This window comes from Tasmannia lanceolata, unplaced genomic scaffold, assembly GCF_043159265.1.
Source record: "Tasmannia lanceolata isolate RefF3 unplaced genomic scaffold, GAP_Taslan_0.1 ptg000015l, whole genome shotgun sequence".
Lineage (NCBI taxonomy): Eukaryota > Viridiplantae > Streptophyta > Magnoliopsida > Canellales > Winteraceae > Tasmannia > Tasmannia lanceolata.
In genome coordinates, this window is record NW_027518692.1 from 49,609,090 (window position 1) to 49,629,365 (window position 20,276).

Below are 20,276 nucleotides of genomic sequence, written 5' to 3' on the forward strand. Positions count from 1 at the left end.
TACTGCAGGGGCCGATGTACTTCACATCAGAAGGAGTCAACGGATTTGATTGCCACGAACACTGCAGTTGGGTGTCCCATGTGAAGAAAATGGGCGCATTTATCTTTTACATGTCCATTTGTAGGCCCCAGTACCTCAGCTTCAATTGTCTGCTTTGTCTCCTAAATGGGATAGTCTATCTATGACAATGGGACCCATGAATTGGGTTTCGTGAATCGTGACTCGGAACCATGGTTTTCTTTTCTTTTCTTTTTTAAATGGAGCCGACCGACCCAAGTAGGTTGGGACAAAGGCTTAGTTGAGTTTCCTTTTTAAAATGACTCAGAGCTCGATCCCATGAACTTTTCTTCTTCAGAACACTTGTCACAGGAGGCACGGCTCTCTTTAAAAATCACAGTTTATTACCTACCTAACCAATATGCCAAAAGCCTTAGGATTGATGGAACGTGCTAGGCTAGACCCTTTAAACCTGTCCTATGCCAGGTTGGGCTTATGGCAAATTGGTTTGGTACCTAATATTTAGAATCAATAATCCGTATCGACATCAAATTCCATTCCCATACCAATACCCGGGATAAAGGGAATGTCAGTTCCAATTCTAGTGTTTGGTTACATATTAGAATTAGAATTAGAAATAGAAATCGAATTGGGCACCTGGAGAGTTTTGGTGAGGATGGTTGAGAGAATGAGTTTCTATGGAAAAAAAAGGAATATCAATAATTTGAATCAAAAGCGCTAGCCATTAGAGGGAGGGTGCCCATTCCCTTATAAACCATCCCTATCTATTTCACTCATCCGATGTGCGATGTGGGACTATTTGCTTTTGCGTGAAACCCCAACACAGAGACAATGAAATCAAGGTGCCGAGGGGATATGTCTATTTCTAATTGAACAATTTTTTAATCAAAGAACTTTACGAGAGGAATTAGGGCGGCTTATCACCTACACGTGACCACCCTCATCCCCTTCAATGAGGTTGGTATAGTTGTGCGAGTAACAGACCAACTTGTGGGCAATCATCAGTTAATTACACATTAAACTAACCAATTATCATAGTTTATTAAAGGAAAATGTTATCAGCACTACTGTATTTTGATGAGATCAGTTAATTACACATTAAATTAACCAATTATCATAGTTTATTAAAGGGAAATGTTATCAGCACTACTGTATTTTGATGAGGGCACTCCTCACTTTATTAAAAGTACAGTATGGCCCGCACCATAGGATGATCCAAACCGTCCATTAGATGGGCCACAGCCTAAATAGTTTATCCTAACCCTCCGATCTATGGAAATGATTTTTGGGGCACAACCTATTTAGGCTGTGGCCCATCTAATGGATGGTTTGGACCATCCTATGGTGTGGGACATACGTACTTTTAATAAAGTGAGTAGTATTCTCATCAAAATACAGTAGTGCTGATAACATTTCCCTAAAATGGAATAATAAGCAAAAATAAGCTTTTAAAAATTAAGCAGAAGTAATCACAATTATAAGCATGCTTAAAATAGCTAGCGTTCATAATATCCGAGCTGATACCAGCAATAAATTTGTAATTCAGGCCCTGTTACGATTCCAGGAATTCTAGAAAACTTTTTCTATAATTTTCTTGTTAGATTACACATGAAAAAAAAGAGAGCAATTTCTTCACTGACAATCGCCACCATGATATAGACCCCTTTTCAAAGGGAAACTTGATCTCGTTACGAATACATGGGTGGATCCGATCCTAGGTGCACCCCTGGACAAGGCAATCACTTGAGGACCCTACCGGTCAATGAAACTCGCATTTAGGTGTAGGACAAGGGGGTTTTGCGCCAAAAAGATACTGAAAATGTTTAGACCGTTGATTTTTATGAGGCTTGATGAGGGAAATGAGACCCTCTTCATACCGTGTGGAAAGCCAAAGGTATTTTAATTTTCCAAATTAGAAACAGTTATCCATACAGCTTCAAGTAAAGGAGGGAAAAAACTCTAACGAAGAAGCTTGAGAGAGATGCTAGAAGAACTTCAAGTGGCTCTATTTCCTTCAGCAAAAATTTAGAGAGGGAAAAATAAAATAAAATAGAACAGAATAAAAAATATCTCTACTAGGACATCAACGATCCCAAGTCCGAGAAATGAAATCTAAAGCATTTCCAACTTTACTATAATTTCAGATCCAAAAATGATTGTAACATCGATAAATACAAACGATACAATAAGCAATGGTGCTTAATCTATTTCTGTTTCTTCTTTTCTCATCCCTTCATCAGACAAAAGCTCTATACAAAAATAGGAAAAAGAAAAACCTCAGACATGTGATGTTATGAAATAATATGCATAACACCAAATTACAAAAAGCCTTAGTTAAATAAGTAAATAAAACAACAGAAAAAACCCCTAAGGTTTCCAACCAATCTCTCGCAGTTCTTCCCACATTCTGAAAGTACCTTTTTGTATTGAATCATTCTAAGAAAGTGAAAGGAAAATCTACAATGACCTTGAACTCTCCAAAATCTGTTGTGATGTGTGATCTCCCGATAAAATGAAGGCAAAGAATACAAGGCGAATCAGTTATTTCCCATTTCGTTTTCACTGCCTTCGCTCTCATCACTGCATTTGAATATCCAAACAAAGGCTTAGAAACCATTAACCCAAATGGCATGCATACATCCAACAAATGCTTGAATAAGAAAAAGATGAGCTGCCTATTAGGAATACGCATTCCCATAGCTGTGTATAGGCTTTCCTACACTTTTAATTCTCATACGTACATCAATTAAACAGTGCTCTAAACAATGGTCATAGGCAGATTTAAAAGCTCAGATTTACCCATCCATCCATTTACAGAAAAGGCTGAAATTATGACATTGAAGAATGAAGTTGGTCTAAGTTCTCAATAAAAAGTGACTATGATCCATGTAACACAATTCAGAAAAGGCTAAAATTATTGCATTGAAGAATAGAAGTTCGACTGAATTCTCAATAAAAAAAATATACTTCGGATTTTGATGACATCCAAATTTACGATTTCAAGAGGAAGGGTTGCAATACTACTGAAAAGTTTTTTAGCTTGACCAAATAACATTAACTTCACAAGTTGGACACTAAGTGATACACTCTTCCCTAGAGCCGGTACTGTTTCAGTTTTCACCATTATTGCCCAAAACAATGCTTATTCATATTCACATGAAGTCCAATCCTATTTGTTTCCATAAATATTTGGAAATTTCGTTTCTTTATCGATTTATTTAGTTTTCGCAATGAACGTTATTAAGATTTCTTATAATGTTCTTCAATAAACTAACCTTCGATTTTCTAAATTCATATGATGTTGTAGTTTCTCAACTTACCTGTTTAGCACTCAGAATATGTATCGTTTTAGAATTTCTATAAAGATGCTATAACATTTTGAAAGAATTTGACATCTTAAATATTTTCAAGGAAAAAATGGAGATACCACAATGCTTCTCACCAATCTAAACTATGATTTTTCTTCCTTTCACAGAATTAAAATTAAGGGAGAATGTTCCCATAATTTCAATGAAAAGTCACAACTATTAGATGGATTTACAAAGATTCTGACTTTGGCTGTCTTACAGGTTTCATTCCAGCTATATTCCGTGAGTCAGCAAATAAAGTGCTTTTGTGATAAGTCATAAGATCCATGGGATTGTACTCAGTATGCAAGAGCAATACACAAACCTAAGTTACCTAATTCACTTGGTCGCTAGGGAATTGCAAACAGCTAAGATTAAAACCATTAAGAGGTTTGATTCACGTCTGATACACAAATTTTATAGAATTACAAGCCACCCAGTAAAGGTTTGATTTGGCTTGGTAATCTTTCAAAAAAGTTTCCCCTATTTAAACATTAAAAAACCATTTGACACGTCACAAAAAAAAAATCAAGAGATATAGTACAAGTGCAGGCATAAGGGTTTCCCTCTGAAACAAACAATGAGAAAAAACCTAAAAGAGTAGGTTTTGCCTGAGATTTCTAATCCCCATCAGAATTGACAGCCCTGTTAATTTCAGGCATTTCCAACTCCTTCAAGGGGAACTTTTCATCAGTGTAGAGACAAAAAAACAATATCCCATCACAGATTTCACAATGTCCAGTTAACGAGACTATAATTTTTATTTCTTCTAGGTCATTTTCTATATCTGTATTTCCTACATTAGATTGTTCATATTAAAAAATGGTGTCTTATTCTCCTTCAACATCATACAAATGTGATGTCTCATTTCCTTGGAATCCGTAAAAATACGGTATTTCATTCTCTCTGAGTCCATTCCAAAATGGTCTCTTATTCTCTTTGAGCATCATACAAATGTGATGTCTCATTTCCTTAGAATCCGTAAAAATACGGTATTTCATTCTTTTTGAGTCCATTAAAAAATGGTCTCTTATTCTCTTTGAGCATCATACAAATGTGATGTCTCATTTCCTTGGAATCCGAAAAAATACGGTATTTCATTCTCTCTGAGTCCATTCCAAAATGGTCTCTTATTCTCTTTGAGCATCACACAAATGTGATGTCTCATTTCCTTGGAATCCATAAAAATATGGTATTTATTTCTCTCTGAGTCCATTCAAAAATGGTCTCTTATTCCACTTTAGGATTCATACAAATATGGTATCTCATGTTCCTTGGGAATCGTACAAATACGGTATCTCATCCTTTCTGAGTCCATTCAAAAAGGGTCTCTTATTCCTCTTTAGGATCCATACAAATATGGTATCTCATGTTCCTTGGGAAACGTACAAATACGGTATCTCATCCTTTCTGAGTCAATTCAAAAAGGGTCTCTTATTCCTCTTTGGGATCCATACAAACGTGGTATCACATTTTATCTAAGCCCGTGATGCTTCGTTTTCTTTAAAAATCTTTCGAAAGTCATCTGTTATTCTCTCTAAGACCATTTGAAAATGGCGTCTCATTTCCTTTGAAACCGTTCAAAAACGGTATTCCTTTCCCTCTGAAAATCCGTTTGAAAATAGTATCTCATTCCTTCATTGCCAGTTCGAAACGGCGCCGCTTCATAATCATCTTTTGTTCTCAATTGCACGATTTTTGCAATCAGATTGGATTCATTTCCCCATTATTCTGAACCACCAAGTCATCGTGTTTAGAGTAAATGATTTTTGATAAATGTTCAATTCTAGGACTTCATTTAGGGTGTTGCATTATGTAAGGTTAAATGCATTTGCATTTAGGTTGCATTTTGTCTAGGGAGTCCGTTTTTGGCAAAACGCTGCGCAAAATGATGTTGTCACTTTTGCTTTGATATTCAATGACTACGTCATCTCTACCAAAGAGGGGCATCTGTAGACACCCCCATTTTGCTCCGCTTTAATCAACAAAGAAGTTAGTATTTTTCTATCGATTTTTCAGTGTTTTCCATTCCCAAGTCAGTTTCTTATATTATCTCGATCTTTTCGGTCAGTTCCACCGCGTTTTCCATCTTTTCCAGCAAAGTGTTGAGAAAGAGTGTTCATGAGGCTCCAAATGAGAGGAGTTTGTACGAATTTCGTGGTCTTACAATTGTGATTTGGGATGAACAATTGAGCCAACATAATTTTCGATTAGAAAAAGCTCAAATTTCAAAGGAGTTTTGGTCTTGTTTGGACCCACCAACAATAAATTCTGAAAATTATTCTAGAAGGGTTCGATCACTCAGTGAAAAGGATCTTTGGGTGCTATCTTCATATTTTCGTATCTCATCAAAGGGATGGTCAGGATTATCAAATGAAAATTATTTTAGGTTATAACATTCCGCAAAAAGGTTCAGGAGATGGACAATGTGGATAATCTTGTGGCCCGAGGTGCACATCCAATTGAAGTAATTTAGGGGCATGTCAAATTTACACTATGGTACATCAAATGGACAATTTGGATCACTCCATGGAGATAACTTGGAGATGGAGTCTAATTTACGGTGTGGCCTAATAAAGGAATGGTTTGGATCATGATGGCTTGCATCATCTATGGTTATAAATTAGGCATAGCCAATTTATATTGAGGCCAATAGGTGAATGGTTCGAGTTATCTTACAGAAATGATCAGCACCCAATTAACAATATGGCCGTTTAAATGAATTGTTTTAAGGGGCGCAATTTGTTTGCACCGCAGCCGCATCCAATGGTCATGGACATAATATGGGGGATGGCCCATTTACACGGTAGCCCATCGTTTGGATGGAGTAGATCAGCCCATGGAATTGATTTCAAGGGGGCACAACCCATTTATGGGGAGCTTACCAAATGAACAGTTTAGATTATTCTATGGGAAATATTGTGGGCATGATTTTGCATTATGGTTCGACTAGTGCGCGTTTTGGATGGTCTAGTGGATTTTTTATATTATTAGTGGGCCCACTATTTGAAGAACCGATTGTCAATGTGCAACCAACAGGTTTTGGCTAGTGGTGGATCACTATGCGTCCCAATTGTGTAGGCCCCACCCATATTTTTCTATTGTCTTTATAGATGGGACCCATGTTTTAAAAAAAATCAAAAAATCTGTTCCAATACATATGGTTCGGCTGGTGTTGGGAAAAATTTGTGAAAACTACACACATGGGACCCACTTGGGTTATCTCTTACCATTACTCAAAAGGTATGTACGGTTGAATTTTCTATATTTTATAAGAAGGCATGTTATGTTGAGAAAAGTAATGTCTCTCTTTCCTTGCATGGGGCCCCACACAGTTTTTAGAGGGTCAAATTTTTTCTAAAACGCTACATGGTTTTCACTCTCTGGGAAGGAATACTCTCTCGTCTCCCACCTCTATTGCTACGTACAGTAGCACTCCCCTACTATCTCATCTCTTCACCGAAACCTCCCATCTCATTTACTGAGAGTCTGAAATAATTTGGAGGGTTTCCCTAGGCGGCTATTCCACAATCCGTCAACTCGCTGGCCGTGCACTTCTATCTCTCTCTTGGAGGTGTTCAAGCGCTTACTTCCTTATCTCTCGCTGGGCCGAATCAGCTCCAAACCAAGTAGAATTGAGATTCTTCATCAAAGTCTGCTAGGGCAAAGTCTTAGGTGAATGAGGGCAAAGTCCCAGCAGAGTCGCCAAACTGTGGGACCCGATCCCGCGAGGGGGGAATGACGCGAGGCGTCACGCTCTCTCTTGGTCTCTCGTACCCACGCGAATGGCGTGTGCTTTTTATTATTGATTTTAATTACCCAACCAAGCAGGCAGCAACCAAGCCATAGGGTGCAAACAAACGTGCAAGTTGTCATCTAGACAAATGCAGGTTGTCCCTTAGACTTCGTCTAAGATGCTATATGAGCCTATCTAAGTGCAAGTTGTCCCTTAGACTAATGCAGGTTGTCCCTTAGACTAATGTTATATTCGCGTGGATACGAGAGACCAAGAGAGAGCGTGACGCCTCGCGTCATTCCCCCCTCGCGGGATCGGGTCCCACAGTTTGGCGACTCTGCTGGGACTTTGCCCTCATTCACCTAAGACTTTGCCCCAGCAGACTTTGATGAAGAATCTCAATTCTACTTGGTTTGGAGCTGATTCGGCCCAGCGAGAGATAAGGAAGTAAGCGCTTGAACACCTCCAAGAGAGAGATAGAAGTGCACGGCCAGCGGGTTGACGGATTGTGGAATAGCCGCCTAGGGAAACCCTCCAAATTATTTCAGACTCTCAGTAAATGAGATGGGAGGTTTCGGTGAAGAGATGAGATAGTAGGGGAGTGCTACTGTACGTAGCAATAGAGGTGGGAGACGAGAGAGTATTCCTTTCCAGAGAGTGAAAACCATGTAGCCTTTTAGAAAAAATTTGACCCTCCTCTAAAAACCGTGTGGGGCCCCATGCAAGGAAAGAGAGACATTACTTTTCTCAACATAACATGCCTTCTTATAAAATATGGAAAATTCAACCGTACATACCTTTTTAGAGTCCTTTTGAGTAATGGTAAGAGATAACCCAAGTGGGTCCCATGTGTGTAGTTTTCACAAATTTTTCCCAACACCAGCCAAACCATATGTATTGGAACAGATTTTTTGATTTTTTTTAAAACATGGGTCCCATCTATAAAGGCAATAGAAAAATATGGGTGGGGCCTACACAATTGGGACGCATAGTGATCCACCACTAGCGAAAACCTGTTGGTTGCACATTGACAATCGGTTCTTCAAATAGTGGGCCCACTAATAATATAAAAAAATCCACTAGACCATCCAAAACGCGCACTAGTCGAACCATAATGCAAAATCATGCCCACAATATTTCCCATAGAATAATCTAAACTGTTCATTTGGTAGGCTCCCCATAAATGGGTTGTGCCCCCTTGAAATCAATTCCATGGGCTGATCTACTCCATCCAAACGATGGGCTACCGTGTAAATGGGACATCCCCCATATTATATCCATGACCATTGGATGCGGCTGCGGTGCAAACAAATTGCGCCCCTTAAAACAATTCATTTAAACGGCCATATTGTTAATTGGGTGCCGATCATTTCTGTAAGATAACTCGAACCATTCACATATTGGCTCCAATATAAATTGGCTATGCCTAATTTATAACCATAGATGATGCAAGCCATCATGATCCAAACCATTCCTTTATTAGGCCACACCGTAAATTAGACTCCATCTCCAAGTTATCTCCATGGAGTGATCCAAATTGTCCATTTGATGTACCATAGTGTAAATTTGACATGCACCTAAATTACTTCAATTGGATGTGCACCTCGGGCCACAAGATTATCCACACCGTCCATCTCCTGAACCTCTTTGCGGAATGTTGTAACCTAAAATAATTTCCATTTGATAATCCTGACCATCCCTTTGATGAGATACGAAAATATGAAGATAGCACCCAAAGATCCTTTTCACTGAGTGATCGAACCCTTCTAGAATAATTTTCTGAATTTATTATTGGTGGGTCCAAACAAGACCAAAACTCTTTTGAAATTTGAGCTTTTTCTAATCGAAAATTATGTTGGCTCAGTTGTTCATCCCAAATCACAATTGTAAGGCCACGAAATTCGTACAAACTCCTCTCATTTGGAGCCTCATGAACACTCTTTCTCAACACTTTGCTGGAAAAGATGGAAAACGCGGTGGAACTGACCGAAAAGATCGAGATAATATAAGAAACTGACATAGGAATGGAAAACACTGAAAAATCGATAGAAAAACACTAACTTCTTTGTTGATTAAAGCGGAGCAAAATGGGGGTGTCTACAGATGCCCCTCTTTGGTAGACTCCATTTTTCTCTAAAATTTCAAATCACTTCTTCCACATCTGGTTCCAGGCTGTCCAACTCATCCAATCTTTCGCAGATAGCATCTGTACTCTGAAATTATTATAGGAAAATTTTAAGGTTTTCTGTTTGATACAGATAGTGTTGGAGCCTTCACTAATTACACCCTTCGAGCCTTAGTCTCTTGGTATTAGTTAGTCACAATTCCTGGACAGTCTCTGTAATATTGCTGATATTCATTGATTGGTACTGGAAAATCTCTGAAAACTGAAAGAATCATCTGATTTCCTTTTCAAGAATCAGAAATCATATTCTTCACCATAGAAGGAGAATCAACTGCATAACTGAAGCCTAAATTTGATTACAAATCTACATGGTTGTTTCCTGTGACTACTATTTTCATCAGGTACTATTATGGAAGGGTTCATCTTTCTGTATAGTGTTTGGAGCTCTACCAGAAAGCATGCAATTCTTCCCCAAATCATCACTATCTTGTGATAAATGCTAATAAATTGTTAGTATTATGGTTTTATATTTCCACCAAAACCAACGCAAAACTACCAAAATGTTTCTATTTCCATCACCACCGGAACACATACCGAAACCAAAACCGCAAGTATATTAGAGGTACACAATATTAGTATGTGTTACATAATTATATTTATATGGATTTCATGTGAACTATGGTGTATGTATTATGTATAAATAATTATATAAATTACATGTGCATTATATATAAATAATCATATAAATTGCATGTGAAATGTGGTATGAATTATAATTTGCATATTTTCCTATATATTTTCGTGAATTTATAGGATTTCCATCGAAATTTCCAACCGAAACTAAAACGTCTCCATTTTCGTGGCGACCGAAACCAAAACTGAAAACTGAAACTAAAATTTAAAACCTCAGCAACCCCTTCAACATTTGCTAATCACAATTCCTAGATAGCCGCAGTAATATTGATGATATTCATTGATTGGCAGCGCAAAATTCCTGAAAACTGACAGAATCATCTGATTTCCTTTTCAAGAACCAGAAATCAGATTCTTAACCATAGCAGGAGAATCAACTGCATAACTAAAACTTACATTTAAGTTCAAATTTCCTTGGTTGATTCAAGAAGCGTGAAAAGTACTGGCTGCGGGAATTCTAAATGTCGAGGTAATCTGTCTTTCCTCCCCTCTCAACTCCAAGTCTCTGTGAGAAACAGATGACATCATCTCAGCATTTGGATTTCCTTTAATATCTTATGCACCCTTCCTGCAATTTGCATGTGTTTCCACCATTGAAGATGGGCTCACTTTCATAGATGTTTACTCCAAGGTTTGCCATGCATATGCGAGTTTATCACCAGGTCTTTTCTGGATGCCACATCAATTGATTGACAGAGTTGGAGCGAGAAATTCATACTAGGTTGTAATTGCATCTTCTTCAGTTAGACAGAAGCTTGAAGCCAATTATAAAGAAGCATCAGGATCCATCACCTACCATGTTTCCTCAAGCCATAAAGTAAGCACTCCTGCTTCATTATAAATGCAAATAATAATTGTGGTCCTGTGACATTTTGTTGATATGGTACCCACGAGCTTCCTTAATAGTCAATCTCTAAAAACACCAATATTCGCCTCCATTTGTTAAAAATTCCCCACCAAAGAATATTTCAACCTCTGCATAAGATTCTACCACCACTTCCTCAAAAAAGTTTGGGGTCTTCCCAAAGAAAAACCGGACATAATGGCTACAAAATGGCTAGAAAAGAATTGAAAAGAGGGTTTGAAGCTGCACACCCCAACCCTTGCAAAACATTTAACTAAGATTGTTAAAGGCTGAAGAGTGCAACAAACCAAGATCTAACATTCTATTCTCGAAATCCCAATAGAGGGGCAGTATTTGGAAAAACCAGCTGCAATGAGATCAGATTAACCAAGGCTACATTTTTTGGGTTTCCTTTCTGGATTTACTTTTAGAAGCCCTTGGAAGGTAACGCCATTGACCAGTTTACCTTTAAAGTGTGAACATGAAGTTCCATTCCAAAATATTGTTCACAGCATCAAGCACCCCTCCAGATAGTGAGAATGTTCAACTATATTTTCTAAGCTACACTGCTTAACTTCCAAATTATTTTGCAGCTCCACATTATAGTACTGAAAAGTAATATTTAGCAAATTGAACTATTAGCATAGTAGTTTCCATTTTTAATTATTACAATAAACATTTTAAAATATTTTGGAGAACTGGTACGAACAAGCATTCCAAAATCTTACCATTAAAAAAAAAAATCCAAAATTAAATTATTGTACATTTGTAGTTTCACATGCAATACACATGAATGTGCACTTGTAGGAAATCGACAACATTGCTAGGCCAACAAATTTAACAAACCCAATAATGAATTTACTGATTTACCTGTGTTCAGGAAGCTTTGATAACCGCCTTGCATCCAAGCCGGTTATAAACTTTTGTGCAGCTTGAACATTTTCGGCACCTATTAGGAGATTTTCAACATAACCATAGTCAGCAAGTTCTCTTTCTTTCTATTTTTACAAATTGGGAAATGTTGGTGACAGACTTATGGCCCTCTGATACTTTTCTTGGAGACGGCAGAAAAAACTTATGAAAGAAAAATTACAGGGCCTCCGATACTTGAACCAAGATGACAAGCATGGCGACCCTCCTTGCTCAAAACCATCATTGATGAGTCCAAATATTCAACAAATTTGGTCTACACAGGTAAATAATGGTACAGAAACATGGAAATAAAATAGGAAAATGAAATACCTTTCGTCAATTGGAAGACGTGCAGAACACATCGTTCTGCGGCAAGGCGCACAGGGGTGTTACTATCCTTCAAACACTCTGCAAGTACTGGGCCCAAACTAGGAAGATAAGCCGCAACAGCCAAAGGATTTGTCTGTCGTTTAAGAAAAGGATAATCTCAAATCTCAGCTAGCAATCAAGATGCAAAAGTAAATAGGTTCCAAAATGAGGAGTGTATATATATATATAACCATGCACCTTTACAACTGCTTTTAAGCCAGACAATGCTCTTCTTCTGACTTCACTGGAGTCATCTTGCAAAGCTGCCGATAAAAATGGAAGAAGTTCCAGCTCAGCATTCATGTTCAATGCTTCATTTTTAACTTGATAAACTAGAAACCTTCCCAACGCCTTAGTTGCAGTTTCACGGATAGGGAACTGTTTTGACAAAGTTATTGGAACAATCAGTCAAATGAAAAACCATGATATGCAAATGAGTGTGGCTTATCATACCTTATCATCTTTCAAGGCAGCTTTAAGGCAATCAATAACTGAAGGGAACACAGGAGACAAGCAAACCATGGATGGGTTGTGCATAAACATGGATGAGAATGAAAGGATGGAGCCATGCCTCACAGACCACGTTGGAGTTGAAGCCAAATTTGACAGCGTTTGTAGAAGGTCATAGAGCTCAGTATCTTCCATGTACTGTGACAAGAGGTTAATGGAATAATAAGCAATGATGAATGAGAATGCACCACAAGTATATCTGTATGTGTGTAAACAAGAAATTGTACTCTTAAGTCTTAATCATGGTTTTAAATTTTGGCTGAAATACCGAAATTTCAGATTTCGGTTGGGACCGAAACCGAAATCCCAAGAACCTGAGGAGCCCGGTAATTTTGGCCAAAATTTGGGGAAAATGATTTTTTTCACAAATTTACTCATTTTCCAAAATTTCGTTGGTAATTTTGGCAAAAATTTTGAAATAAAAATGTAATTATTTTTATCTACAAATTTAAACTAAAAAAAAAACTTTTACAATTTCAGTTTCTCTATCAGACCTGTGATAAGGTGCCTAATACTCTTGCAGCAGAATTCCGAACGTCATCATCATCAAGCTGTATTAGATCCTTGAGGACAGTGTACACACGAGATCGAACATTACTGCTGACACTTTTCCCAGCATACTTTAGAACACCTTTAAGAGCAGTCAGCACAGCCTCCCGGACCCCACCATCTGATCCCTGAATCATCACACAGTTTCACAAGCAATACATGAATTGTCCTTTAAATTTAGGGCACGATATGATAGAAAAGAAAAATGATTACCTGCAGTGTGGACAGTAGGTCGCTCACTAAAGGGTCAACCCGAGTACTGAGGGCGCTAAGTTTTCCCAGTGCAAGGGCAGAACTTGAACGAACCGGCCTGCAATTAAAGTATTTAATAAGTTTTGTAAAAAATAGCATGTAAGCTAGGTAAAAGGAGCAAAAAAATAAAAATGGAGATGTCAACGACCTTGCATTATCCTGAAGGCATTTGATAAATGTAGTCTGAAGCTGTGGAAGGAAAGGCTTCAATGCAATCCCTCCCTTGCTAATGATGATGCACAAAGTGGAAAGGATGGCACCTTTCACCTGCCAAGGGAACCGATCACCTATGATCCGAATGAGAGGCCTGTAATCAACATCATGACAGTCAGTAAGGCCACAATCATCTTTCATAGAACATGGACATACTAAATCATATGTATACATCTAGTTTGAGTGGGTGATGTGGCCCTTGGGAGGAGAAACAGGAGAAAGAGGGGAGAGGAGAGGAAGAAGAGGAAGAGAAGAAAGAAGAAAGAAGAGAGGGAGAGAAGGGAGAGCAGGAAGAGGGGAAGAAAGGAGAAAGAGGGGAGGAAGGAGAAGGGAAAGAAGAGAAATAGGGGAGAAATGTGAACGAAGGAGAAGGGAAAGAAGAGAAATAGGGGAGAAATGTATTCATTAATTCATCAAAAATTCTCTAATCTCTTAATACATGAGGTCCTTATATAGGCAATCAAAATAACCAAGAAATAAAAAAACATGAAAAATAAGTCCTAAAAACTAAAACATGGAAATAAAATCCTAAAAACTAAATAACACGGAAATAAATTCCTAAAGTCTCCTAATGGGCAAATATGCCATAAATGGGGTCCTACAATCTGCATCATTCTCCCCTTATTGAAAAGAACCCGCCTCGAGTTCTAGTCCACCGGGATCAAATATGTACATGACCTACTCCAGCAGTAGAAGTAGAAGGCCGTCAATGTCATCCATCCACCTAATAGAGGTCATCATAAGCAATCCATCCCAAAAAGTGTGGCGGAATGGAGAAATAGCAATCGCATCAGTCCAATCATCGGCTAAAACATACAAGTGATCTTTCTCGTGCTAGGTGTAACACCCTAGGCAATACCATATCCACATGAATAATATCGCCCAATATCTCCTCAGTAACAGTGGGACCATTAGCAACATCGGTATCCTCATGCTCCTCACATGGATCTATATGTGTCAAGGCATCACCTGCATCCTCAGGCACAATGCTCATCATGGACTCTATATCGGTAATCTCTGCAATAGGCTCAGACCCAGTACGCTCCGCAAGTGGATCATCAGTGTCAGCCTCATCACTAAGAACGTCCGGCCCATCACTAGCATCATCTGCATCTGGCATGTCGTGTGAGTCGGAAATATCGATCATGGTACCTCCCTCCCCTTCTTTAGAGGTAGTCTCATCAATAGTGGAAGAAGGAGACAAGTGGGCTAAGCAAGAATTCCTGGTAGTCGTGAGTCGTGACCTCCCTAGGAGCCTTAAGCCTAAGATGCTTGTTAATGCGATTCAAGGTTACTTTAATATCAGCTATCATGTATGAGTTCTGATCTAAAGTAGCTTGAGTGCGTTGTTTCTAGGCTCCTCGGGGTTGGACTTGCCTTTGCCACTGATGATATCGATAATAAGCCTTTCGAGCATAGACCTTCATGAACTCATCACGAACATCTTGCCATCGACTATAACATGGCATGCCTAAGTCACTGCGCTCTCGCAAGAAGTGTTTCCATTTCACCTTGGCATCCCTGCATATTGTATCCTCGACTCGACGAATGGTCATTTGATGATCATAACCATAGTACTTATGGTATGCATCAAGAGCCTTGATCCATTGTAGACACTCATCATCGAAACCTCCATATGGACAGCAATAGCAATCAAAACCATAGAAATATGCAACCCCTGGTGTAGTCATTGTGGGGCGAATCAATGTCACATGACCCCCAGATGGAATCTGTGGAAATCAGCCGTCAAATCTATCAGTGATGTCGAAAGGAACAATGCCTTTCACGGATCTCAAATTGGACTTCCGGATGGTCTGGATTGGCGGTCAGACAAAATCTACGGATGAGAAAGGTCAGATGAAGTAGTAGTTGTACTAGCTGCTAGCTGTGGAGAGTGGGTTGGATAGACTCTTCAAGTTGTCTTGATCAACTCTCATGTTGACAGGGAGGCCAAATTTCGAGCAGAAATGGCCCGAGTGAAGAGAAAATGAAAAGGAGAGAGGAGAGAGAGTGAAGAGAGAAGAGAAAAATCTTTGTTTTTCCTTTTCTTTTTCTTCTTTTGTTTTTCGTGTGGGTCACGTACTATGAACCACAAGATCTAAAAAAAAAATTTTTTTTTTTTTGGGGGGGGGGGGGGGGGGGGTTTACAAGAGGATAGTAGGGTGGGGTTACCACTTTATCTAACGGGTGGCAAGGGGAAAGAGGAGCTATCTTATTTTTAGTGCAGAAACTTGCTAGGCCTTTTCTGCTATCCTTTTAATGACAGGTGCCCAAGGGAAGCTGCCTCTTAAAGTAAGTTACCTCATTTGGTATATATTAAAAAAACTGCTACTTTGTAAGGGATCCGATGGGTGGCCAAATGGGCGGTGGTCCGTGGCTCCAGCTCTGGTGATGCGCGTCGACAATGCGGTGTGGTAGGGCGGAGTGTGATGATGATGAAGGTGGATATGTTAGGGGCGATGTTGGGTGGAGAAAGAAAAGGGTGGCTAGAGGCTAGGATTTGGGAAGAGGAGTGGGGCGGTGCTATTGGGTGTGCAATCTAAGCTTTGGAGGCTGAAAAGGGGGGGTCAAGATGAGGTTTTTGGAGGCTGGTTTCAAGATTAAAGAAGAAGGGTTGTGGGTTAGGTATTTGGGTTAGGGTTTCAAGGTGGGAAGAGGTGCTTTTATTGTTGGACTTGGCTGTTAGGGTTTTAGAATAAGGAAGGTTGTGAGGGTGGTGCAAGATGGTGAGGGTGGAGATCTATTGGGGTTAAGGGAGAGGAGGAAGAGGGTTTTGGGAAGGACTGATTTTCTGGCGTAAAAGGGACTGAACATAAGTTGTGCAGGGTCTTTGGCTAGGGGTTTTAGTGGGTTTTGGGTTGTCAGATGAGGGACTAGTGGGTGATTTGGAGGATGTTGCTGCAGAGCGGCAAGGTGGTTGATCTTGCGGCTGATGTGTGAACTGTAGCAAACACGGATAGGGACTACTACCTTTCGATTGATCATCGGATCTTCCGCGGTTTAATCTTGTGGACAACTTACGTGTCTTGGATCCTTTGCTCTGATACCAAACTGATGTGGCCCAAGGGAGGAGAAATAGGAGACAGAAGGGAAAAGAGAGGAAGAAGAGGAAGAGAAAAGGAAGAGAAAAAGAGAAGGAGAAGAGTGGAGGGGGAATAGAGGAAGAAAGGAGAAAGAGGGAAAGAAGAAGGGACAAATGAGAAATAGGGGAGAAATGTATTCTCAATTCATTAATTCATCAAAAGTTCTCGAATCTCTAATACAAATGGGCCTAAAATATGGAAATAAAATCCAAAAAATTAAATAACATGGAAATAAAATCCTAAATTGTCCTAATGGGCAAATATGCCTCTTATGGATACTAAAATCTCCATCGGTGGGCAGGCCAATATAGAGCATGCACATGTTCCACAACTTATTTAGACATGTGTGCATGCCAAATGAGAAGATAAACTCTAGATGACCTCATAAAGAGTAAACCATGAGCACCATCTGTGCACCACAAATAGTCGCACAAATCTTCCACATGGGGTGCCACTTCAATGATTCCAAGAGCTTCCAATCATAAAATAGCTACCCGCCCACACCTTTTGGTTATGTGAATTCCTCATTTGGGGCTGCGTCTACCATATCGAATATGCATGGTACCCACCAAGAGCACCACGTATGCAACCAAGTCCACTTGCAAGGATCTTCTAATTCAAGTGGCGCTCCCACTGCTGGCTTGTTCGAATCCAAGACACAACAAAGCATAAAATATCCAGTTTTCTCATCTGTCCCACTCTTGCACACACTTTTCTTGCCACTGTTGCTAAAAGCTCACTTACAGAAGCATCTCTTTCAGTTGTATGAGTGCTTCATTTTGAGTTGTTTATCAAAATAAACATGTCTGTGCACATACAATTCATGAGTATTTACCTTCAGTTAATCACAATTGGTTATAAAGATCCAATCATTTTTCAAGTGAGATTCTGATGTTATACCCGAGACAACAGTTATGAGATTGATATGTTTATTTAATAACAAACACGAGCAAATGATAAGTGGGAAGCAAAAACCTTGACTCGATAAGGCCGACAATCACTAAGGATTTTCTATCCTTGAGAACAACAAAAGAGATTTCATACTATGTTGAACAAACCTACTCCCAAGTGGGGAACTTTGCAAAGTTGCACGAGTTATTGAAGCAAAGTTGGAATGCAAATGCAGCTCGAGATAAGGCATGATCCCACTTTTTAGGATTGCTCCCAACTAGGCTACAGAGCAAGTTGTTAAGTCTTCAATTCACCAATTCCATTTGCCAATCGGTTTGTAGTTGGTAGGGACTATTAAAACATAAGGTGATACCAAGTAGTTTTCATAGACAACACCAAAAGCAGCTGATGAATTTGTGATCACAATCCGACGCTATGGATCGCGGCAAGCTACAAAATATGCAATGCATCGATCGCCTTGTGTCAAGCTACAAAATGCATCTATCATCTACCGGTTTTGGGTCTTTGACCAAAAAAAAAAAGAAGCAATGCATCTATCATCTTGAGGAAAGCTACATAAGATGCCAATCTCGAAAATTGATCCACCACATTACCTCTTTGAATCCTTGGTTTGGAGACAAGTTTTATAATCTTATATCTCCCAAAAATGTCCTCCACGGAGTTCTTAAAATGATCTCAAGTCAAAGAGAGCTTTCCGGCAAATACACATGATCCTTTCTCTTTTTTCCATTTTTTTTTTTTTAAATGGGATAGAGTTGTTCCCTTTGAAGAGCACCTTATTGAAGAAAGAAATCATGCCATTTTCCTTTTTTAACCTCTGAAGTTACGTGCTCAGTTTTTTGAAATATGGCCCAGACACATAAATCACAAAAAGTTTCAAATCCAAGTACCTTCGCATGCATAGTATTGAGAAAAGAAGCTCTCGGCTTATCAGCCACATGGTTTTCAACTCCAAATGTCTGCTTCAATATAAAAGTGAACTCTAGCAAATAAGCAACCCACTTTGTATGCCTCAAACTAAGCTTTTGTTGGATATGAATATGCTTTAAAGCTGCAAGATCTGAGTATAAAACAAAGTCCCCATGCACTAAATAATGTTGCCAAGTTTCAAAGTCATCCCATTTAAAAGCATGATGAAATTGGGTAAGGCCAATAATACGGCAGCCACCAAGCGAGCTTTGATTTCCATGAAACGACAATCCACTTCCGGTGTCCATATGAATGTGTGGCCCTTCATACAATCCGTTTCACAGATTTGTGCCAATACCAATCTACAATGGCTTTCACCTTGGTTTCATCCAACTACATGCCATCTCATGATACAATGAAACCTAAGAAGAGGGATTGTGGAATCAAAAAGTCATACTTCTTCATTTGAGCATAGAGTTGCTCCTTGTGTGAAGTGACAAGAATCTCTCTAAAGTGCTACACATGTAAAAATAGATCATCACTATAAATCAAGATATCATCGAAGTATACAACACCACATCTACAAGTGAAAGGCTTAAGAACTTGGTTCGTGACTTGAATGAAAGTACTTTGTGCATTGGAAAGACAAAAGGGCAAGACTAACTACTCATACAGAACTTAAGTCTTGAAAATCGTCTTCCATCCGCCTCCCAGTCTCGAGCGGACGTCATGGTATCCACTTTTCAGATAAAGCATAGAGAAAATAGTGTCTCACACTAGTTGATATAACATGTCATACAATCGAAGTATTGGAAGCTGGTATTTCACCATTATCTTCTTAATTGCTCAGCTATCTACATGCATTCACAATGAACCATTCTTCTATGGAGTTAATAAGGCTAGTACAGTGCATGGATTTGAGCTTTCTCTAGTGTATCCTCTTTCCAACAGTTCATTCAAATTCCAACATAAATTCTTCGCAGTCCTATGAGTTCATTAAATAGTGTGAATGGTTCGGTAAAGTGTCACTACAAATCAAATCAATATGGCGTTGTATGTCTTTGAGACTAGGCACTCTAAGGGGTAAAACATCAGAAAAAAAAATCTGGAATTCTTCAACGGTCGATCATGCAACTTTCAAAACACCATCAATATATGAATATGTCAATTGATGGCCAGGTTGTCGATCAGTGCACTAGTTTGCCGGTCGAATATTCTGACTATTGATTGAGGCTAAACATAGTTTTGAGATGATAATAAGCACAATTCCAGATTCTTTGATGGCATTATCAGATTTCGACATCGAATGCAGTGTAATAACTCCATTCTCTGGTTTTAGCTCAACTTCTTTCGACGGGGCTAGAGAGACTTTCATGTTGTATTTAGTGGAAGAAAACATATTTCGACGACCAAAATGAATCACACCTTGATCATATTGACAAGGAAGACCAAGGAAAAGATGGCATACATCCAGAACAACCACGTCACACCAAACCGAATCTCGATATCTTTTGCCAATGGAAAAAGAAAATAGAAAATGTTTACATAACATTACCCCATTGCCTTTCTTGAACCATGGAAGCATGTATGGGTATGGATGCTTCTTGGTGTAACTTCTTCTTGTTATCATAGTTGGAGGAGGTCCTCCTTGAAAACTAACTGAAGGAGTCGATCTAGCGAAGGATCCATTCTGCTTCTAGCCTAATTGAACTGCTTTTCAAGATTAATATCATTCATATATATATATATATATATATATATATATATATATATATATATATATATATATATATATATATAATCT

At 38.9% G+C, this 20,276-nt stretch overlaps 1 protein-coding gene across 1 annotated transcript in view; it reads right to left on the minus strand.

Moving 5' to 3' along the window:
• Positions 1 to 2,124: 2,124 nt before the first annotated feature.
• ILA (ILITYHIA) overlaps positions 2,125 to 20,276 on the minus strand; it is an 88,316-nt gene continuing 70,164 nt past the window's right edge. The window contains exons 53-60 of the mRNA XM_077396641.1: positions 13,504 to 13,662; positions 13,317 to 13,413; positions 13,049 to 13,231; positions 12,498 to 12,692; positions 12,243 to 12,422; positions 12,006 to 12,138; positions 11,634 to 11,712; positions 2,125 to 2,598 (exon numbers count right to left, since the gene is read on the minus strand). Of these exons, the coding sequence (XP_077252756.1) occupies positions 2,556 to 2,598; positions 11,634 to 11,712; positions 12,006 to 12,138; positions 12,243 to 12,422; positions 12,498 to 12,692; positions 13,049 to 13,231; positions 13,317 to 13,413; positions 13,504 to 13,662 (1,069 nt within the window). The 3' untranslated portion in view covers positions 2,125 to 2,555. The remainder of the gene's footprint in view (positions 2,599 to 11,633; positions 11,713 to 12,005; positions 12,139 to 12,242; positions 12,423 to 12,497; positions 12,693 to 13,048; positions 13,232 to 13,316; positions 13,414 to 13,503; positions 13,663 to 20,276) is intronic.